The sequence below is a fragment of the Entelurus aequoreus genome, linkage group LG10 (genome assembly GCF_033978785.1).
Source record: "Entelurus aequoreus isolate RoL-2023_Sb linkage group LG10, RoL_Eaeq_v1.1, whole genome shotgun sequence".
Taxonomy (NCBI): Eukaryota; Metazoa; Chordata; class Actinopteri; order Syngnathiformes; family Syngnathidae; genus Entelurus; species Entelurus aequoreus.
Genome location: NC_084740.1, coordinates 14,062,988 through 14,070,987, shown reverse-complemented (window position 1 = coordinate 14,070,987; position 8,000 = coordinate 14,062,988). Strand labels below are relative to the sequence as shown.

The 8,000-nt window shown below is 37.9% G+C and overlaps 1 protein-coding gene across 1 annotated transcript; it reads left to right on the top strand.

Annotated features, from left to right (window-relative positions):
* Window positions 1–147: 147 nt before the first annotated feature.
* On the top strand, window positions 148–6,442 carry med29 (mediator complex subunit 29). The gene is made up of 4 exons (XM_062060177.1): window positions 148–320; window positions 405–463; window positions 4,299–4,383; window positions 6,059–6,442. Exons 1-4 carry the CDS (start codon window positions 174–176, stop codon window positions 6,284–6,286), a joined length of 519 nt encoding a protein of 172 aa, XP_061916161.1. The 5' UTR covers window positions 148–173; the 3' UTR covers window positions 6,287–6,442.
* The last annotated feature ends 1,558 nt before the right edge of the window (window positions 6,443–8,000 follow it).

The window sequence follows — 8,000 nt, the reverse complement described above, 5'->3', positions numbered from 1 at the left end:
TAATATTTTACCAAACCATGTCAATTATTTGAAAATACTACTACTAATTGGAGAAGAATCACAATTATAATTTTTGTTTCAATTTGGATATTTTAAATCTGTATATTTACGTCGGCTTTTATTTTGGTGTTAAAAATAGCAACCGACTCGTGTTTCCGGTTGTGTAGTCTAAGATGGCTTCCCAGCAGCATCAGCCGGTGGGCTCCAGCTGCCAGTCTGCGTCTTTACAACAACAGCAGCTCCAGTTGAGTCAACAGCAAGATTTCGATCCGGTTCACCGATTTAAAATGCTCATTCCTCAGCTGAAAGAAAGCCTGCAGGTACATCGGTACACATCGCACAGCCGCAAAACAAGGCGTAACAACAGATCAAGTTGAACAAAGTATGTATTGGTTTTTTTTCAGAACTTGATGAAGATTGCGTCCATCAATTTATCTCACAACACAACAATAGATAACGGGGTGTAAGTATTATTTGTATTTCTCACTACCCGGCTGGTGCCGAACGACCCGATTGGTCCACGCATGCGTGAAGACTACGTCACTTCCGGTCAACTTATTTTTAAGGCAATTATGTTCGTACACTGTTACCATGGTAATCTTTATTTCAATAACAATGTCATACAAATATTAAAACAAAACTACTGTTAATTAAGAATACAGTATTTATTTTGAAATCAGAGAAAAACATAATGATAACATAAATAATGTAAATAATTCAATGTATATACTATGATGATTATCTTGTGTGATGACTGTATTATGAAAATAGTATGTATCTGTATCATGAATCAATTTAAGTGGACCCCGACTTAAACAAGTTGAAAAACTTATTCGGGTGTTACCATTTGGTGGTCAATTGTACGGAATATGTACTTCACTGCAATCTACTAATAAAAGTTTCAATCAATCAAAAACCCGAACGATGTGTTCAGCAGCCTTAAATGGCAAATACATCCGTCTTTGTTTTCTCTCTTTTTACATCAAACACATCAATTCACAATACTGACAATTTAAAATTCAACTTTTTTGTTAGGCCACATACAAAGATTTGAGTTAAAAAAAAAAGAAAAAAAAGTCAATATTAAAACCTCTAAAGGCTTAGTGGCCACATGCGTGGACAGCACCTTTTAGCTCTTATTTCTAAAATTGTGTACACTACTGAATTGGGGTCTTATGGCCGCTTATGTGGACACTTATACTGCCATCTGGTGGTGTCAGAAGAGTATAACATAAAATGGAATTTGAAAAAAAAAAAAGTGTAAAAAAAAGAATTATGTCACTAAACATGAAGTACACGTTTGTTACTTATGGACTAAGTACATCATATCAAAAGATGATTTTTAGTTTTTATTCTAATTAGGGTCCAATAAGCCCAAATAGCAAAGAGAAATAAAAAAAGCATGTAAACTTTAAAAAAAAAAATTGCGCTACAGCACAGTCTTGTATAAACAAAGTATGGTCAACTCTGTTTTAGGTAATCTCCTCAATGATTGGTCAAAAGTCACTCACGTGTCTATAGGGTGCCATGATCGCTACCAACTTTGAGCTAATGCTATGTGTTTGCAGCGACTTTATCATTCGTTTTTTGACGTCTTGAAATTGCCCAGTTGTGCAGCATGAGGCTGATCCACCTGCGAGCATTGTGGAAAGCTTTTACATCGGAAAGGAGACAAGTATGGGAATAGAAGGTCTACAGCGTCTTCTGTGAGGTAAACACACAACATAACGTCTGCTTTTTGTTCAGGAGAGAACACACAGAAGCTAATCCAAATAATAACAGAACAAATTAATAAATTAAGGTGATTGTTTGACAAACACAGACTATCTTTGAATCTCAGTAAAACTTAAATAATGCAATTCGGTAACAGTAAAATTGAAAAGCAAACACAAAAGTAGATGGACATTGAAGGAGTAAAATAAACCAAATTTTGGGTGCAATAAAAGATGAGAGGAAAATAAAGTGGCAATAAATATGTCAATAATTAATAGAGCAATCCAAAAATCACTCCATATTCTCGACTGCTTGCCAGTGTTACCATATCTGAGTTATTGTGCAGAAATAATGGGGAAATAACTACAAAAGTACACTTATTCACTTTGCATGTTACAAAAAGAAATATCAGTTATAGTTAAGATGTCCGATAATATCGGACTGCCGATATTATCGGCCGATAAATGCTTTAAAAGGTAATATCGGAAATTATCGGTATCGGTTTCAAAAAGTAAAATGTATGACTTTTTAAAACGGCTTTGTACGGACTGGTACACGGACGTAGGGAGAAGTACAGAGCGCCAATGAACCTTAAAGGCACTGCCTTTGCGTGCCGGCCCAATCACATAATATCTACGGCTTTTCACACACACAAGTGAATGCAAGGCATACTTGGTCAACAGCCATACAGGTCACACTGAAGGTGGCCGTATAAACAACTTTAACAGTGTTACTAATATGCGCCACACTGTGAACCCACACCAAACAAGAATGACAAACACATTTCAGGAGAACATCCGCACCGTAACACAACATAAACACAACAGAACAAATACCCAGAACCCCTTGCAGCACTAACTCTTCCGGGACGCTACAATATACACCCCCCCGCTACACCGCAACCTCCTCATGCTCTCTCAGGGAGAGCATGTCCCAAATTCCAAGCTGCTGTTTTGAGGCATGTTAAAAAAAATAATGCACTTTGTGACTTCAATAATAAATACGGCAGTGCCATGTTGGCATTTTTTTCCATAACTTAAGTTGATTTATTTTGGAAAATCTTGTTACATTGTTCAATGCATCCAGCGAGGCATCACAACAAAATTAGGCATAACAATGTGTTAATTCCACAACTGTATATATCGGTATCGGTTGATATCGGAATCGGTAATTAAAAGTTGGACAATATCGGAATATTGGATATCGGCAAAAAAGCCATTATCGGACATCTCTAGTTATAGTACATCATGAGCGGTACGTACAGGGATTACAAATACATCGGAGGCAGCAACAACAGTAGACGTACTTCACACAAAAGTCACAATTTGTCAGAGATTGTTGGTCCAAAGCTAATGAAGATTTTGGCAAAATGAGGGTCATACGTTTTTTTTTTCGGTTGTTCTGTGTATTTTTGTACGTTAATTGCGCCGTTAGTGCATGTTAAGACTGCCTGCTGGTCACGAAACACAGCAGGAATGTCGCAGCACAGTGCAACAAATATGGTCGAAAAATTATACTTCCTTGAATAGAAGCATGTTTTATTTTAAGTTCATTAGCTGAAGTTTGTTTAGAACTATATATAGACTTGTTATTTTTCTTTATTTCGTCAAAACGACAGCAATTGCATGCATCCGGCCACAGCTGCACGCGTCCTTGGTAGCAGTCATGGCGCCTGTTGTTTGTTTGGCCATACTCTCTTTATACGGTAAGTGTCATTGCATTTATTGCAGTCTATCCTTTGTTCATTTTTATATTCTTATTCTTCTTTACTACTATAGAATATATACACTACCGTTCAAAAGTTTGGGGTCACCCAAGCAATTTTGTGGAATAGCCTTCATTTCTAAGAACAAGAATAGACTGTCGAGTTTCAGATGAAAGTTCTCTTTTTCTGGCCATTTTGAGCGTTTAATTGACCCCACAAATGTGATGCTCCAGAAACTCAATCTGCTCAAAGGAAGGTCAGTTTTGCAGCTTCTGTAACGAGCTAAACTGTTTTCAGATGTGTGAACATGATTGCACAAGGGTTTTCTAATCATCAATTAGCCTTCTGAGCCAATGAGCAAACACATTGTACCATTAGAACACTGGAGTGATAGTTGCTGGAAATGGGCCTCTATACACCTATGTAGATATTGCACCAAAAACCAGACATTTGCAGCTAGAATAGTCATTTACCACATTAGCAATGTATAGAGTGTATTTCTTTAAAGTTAAGACTAGTTTAAAGTTATCTTCATTGAAAAGTACAGTGCTTTTCCTTCAAAAATAAGGACATTTCAATGTGACCCCAAACTTTTGAACGGTAGTATATATATATATATATATGTATATATATATATATATATATATATATATATATATATATATATATATATAATACAAAACACAAAACATTGATATAACATTCAAATATCACAGCATGTGACGTCGCGGACGCTCCAATGTGAAATATTTCTAGAAAGTGACATTGTCTTTGCGCATGCGTGGACCCATCGGGTTTTACGGAACCGGTCGGGAGTGACAGTCTTTGTCATTCATGCTATGTCGTCAGGGTCTAATTCTTCACACTTTTTGTCTTTTAGTAAAAGTAGCGACGCCACTGTTCCGCGTTTTGACAAAAGCCTGGAGGAATTTTATGCTCTTTGCGACCAACTGGAGCTGTGTTTGGTGAGACCTGATGCACATTCAATAGGCTCTCATTACAGTTCTGTAATCGCTGTGCAGTTATAGTGACCCCTATTGGATGCTAGATGCAAATGCAGCTGTAGTTTATAAAGTGTGCTGCATCATGTGAAGGGATTTTATTTTTTAACTACAAACCCCAAAACATGTGAAGTTGGCGCGTAGTGTAAATCATAAAATTCAACCTATATTCAATTGAATAGACTGCAAAGACAAGATACTTAATGTTCGAAATGGAAAACTTTTTTTGCAAATATTAGCTCAGGTGGAATTTGATGCCTGCAACATGTTTCACAAAAGCTGGCACAAGTGGCAAAAAAGACAGAGAAAGTTGAGGAATGCTCATCAAAAACTTATTTGGAACATCCCACAGTTGAACAGGCTAATTTGGAACAGGTGGGTGCCATGGTTAGGTATAGAAGCAGCTTCCATGAAATGCTCAGTCATTCACAAACAAGGATGGGGTGAGGGTCACCACTTTGTCACCACATGCGCGAGCAAATTGTCCAACAGTTTAAGAACAACATTTCTCAACAAGCTATTGCAAGGAATTTAGGGATTTCACCATCTACGGTCTGTAATATCATCAAAAGGTTCAGAGAATCTGGAGAAATCACGTAACATTGAATGCCTGTGACCTTGGATGCCTCAGGCGGTACTGCATCAAAGAGCGACATCAGTGTGTAAAGGATATCACCACATGGGCTCAGGAACTCTTCAGAAAACCACTGTCAGTAAATACAGTTGGTCGCTACATCTGTAAGTGCAAGTTAAAACTCTACTATGCAAAGTGAAAGCCATTTATCAACAACACCCAGAAACGCCGCCGGCTTCGCTCGGCAAAGTGGAAAAGTGTCCTGTGGTCTGACGATTCCACATTTCAAATTGTTTTTAGAAAAGAACCATCCGGATTGTTCTAGGCGTAAGGTTCAAAAGCCAGCATCTGTGATGGTATGGGTGTGTATTAGTGCCCAAGGCATGGGTAACTTACAAATCTTTGAAGGCACCATTAATGCTGAAAGGTACATACAGGTTTTGGAGCAACATATGTTGCCATCCAAGCAACGTTAACATGGGCGCCCCTGCTTATTTCAGCAAGAATATGCCAAGCCTTGTGTTGCAACAGCGTGGCTTCATAGTAAAAGAGTGCAGGTACTAGACTGGCCCCGGACTGTTGAACAACTTAAGCTGTACATCAAGCAAGAATGGGAAATAATTCCACCTGAAAAGCTTAAACAATGTGTCTCCTCAGTTCCCAAACGTTTACTGAGTGTTGTTAAAAGGAAAGGCCATGTAACACAGTGGTAAAAATGCCCCCGTGCCAACTTTTTTGCAATGTGTTGTGGCATTAAATTCTAAATGAGTGATTATTTGCAAAAAAAAAATAAAGATCTCAGTTGGAAGATTAAATATCTTGTCTTTGCAGTCTATTCAATTGAATATATGTAGAAAAATATTTGCAAATTATTGTATTCAGTTATTTACAAAACATGCCAACTTCACTGGTTTTGGCTTTTATACAAAAAACACATGTTTACCTAATTTTGTAGCCCCACTCTACCTGTTAACTATTTTCCCCTTCACCTTTTGGAAAAAGAAACATCACAAGCAACAATGCTAACATGATGTTCTAACAAGTATTCCTCCGTCATTTCCGCAGCGGCTCGCGTACGAGTGCCTCTCCCAGAGCATCGACAGCGCCAAGCATTCCCCCAACTTGGTCCCGACTGCCACCAAACCGGACACGGTGCAGACCGAGTCCATGTCTTACAGCCAGTACCTCGGCATGATCAAGTCTCAGATCTCGTGTGCGAAGGACATCCATAACGCTCTGCTGGAGTGTTCCAAAAAGATTGCGGGCAAAGGACAACCTCCGGGAATCATGTAGTCTGAGTCCGTTGTGATCTTTTTGTGTGTGGGCAAGGAGCAAGCATCCTTGTAAATAGCCGTCAAATACGACCAGTAGATGGTGCCACTGGTGGGACATTTACTATTTCATGTTTACTTTTGCAATGGACTGTTAATAAAACGTTGTTTGTACAAATGTTTTCAATTAATCTGCATCATAATTATATATGCTAAAATGCACAAGTGTCCTTAGTAATATTCTATAAACTACAACAATGGTTATTAAACTATTTTCCGCAAGTACCACCTCAGGAAAAAATTGGCCCTTCAAGTACGACCAACATTAAAATGCAGTAGTGTAGTAGGCCTACATATTCATTAAAAACAGGGCAGATGTATTTAACAAGTATATTTATTATTTTGGCAACTAATATTACACATGCAATTGTTTATTCTTACAGCCAGACCTGTGTGTTGATTTCCATACCTGACGGTTTCAGCTACAGCTGTAGCCTTCCTCAGAGGTTGTCACGTGAGGAAGGCCACAGTTCTAGACAATACCGTCGGGTACGGAAATAAACACACAGGTCTGGCAGTGAGAATAAAAAATGGCATAATTATTTGAAGACCCAATTAACCTAATTCAGGGGTCGGCAACCCACAATGTTGAAAGAGCCATATTGGACCAAGAAAAATCTGTGGAGCCACAAAAAATTAAGTCATATTAGCGTTATGATGAAGTGTCTATATTAGCTACTATCAAAATGACTTTAAAAGTCTTATATAAGTGTTATAATGAAGACAACACATGATGTAAGTGTCTATATTAGCCATAATAGCCTACTATCAAAATGACTGTCGTAGGCTGACGCAAATCTTTGTTGACAGAAGTGTTGAAATGTAAAGTTTATTCTACACATTTTTACGACATTGGAAAACATTAGTAAAACGAAGGCTTCTCCGAGGGTGACATAACACCTGGAAATAACTAATTTAAAATACCAAAAAGGTATAGATGTATGTGTCCAAGTTTAAGGGAACGGCAGGCCGTCTTCTTCTAATGGATTTATTACAATCTATGCAAGCTGGGTAACGTTTGTTGTGGTCTGGAACAAGATGACACACAAACAACTATCAGAAATGCAGCCAATGTTACATACAGATAATGTGTCATGAGACATGCAAATATAAATTAAATACAGAGGACATAAGTAAAATAAATTAAATAATCTCAAATATACCTACAAACAAGGCATAATGATGCAATATGTACATACAGCTAGCCTAAATAGCATGTTAGCATCGATTAGCTTGCAGTCATGCAGTGACCAAATATGCCTGATTAGCACTCCACACAAGTCAATAACATCAACAAAACTCACATTTGTGCATCCACGCACAGAACAAAAAGTTTGGTGGACAAAATTAGACAAAGAAGGCGTGGCATGAAATACATCTTTCTGTGGCAGCATCGAAGAAAGTTGTACATGTAAACAAACTATGGTTAGACCGTGAAATTAGTAGAACAAAACGGCACTTGCCAAACACTCTCATCAGTGAAGCATGATTCATATAAACCGCAGGATTTCTAACAATTAGGAATATTTTTGTCATGTTTGTCCTCCTACAGAAACCATATTGAATCAAAAAATATATTTTATACCTCGTCTTTTTCCATTTTAATACATTTTTGAAAAAGCTCCATGGAGCCACTATGGCGGCGCTGAAGAGCCGCGGATTTCTGACTGCCGACA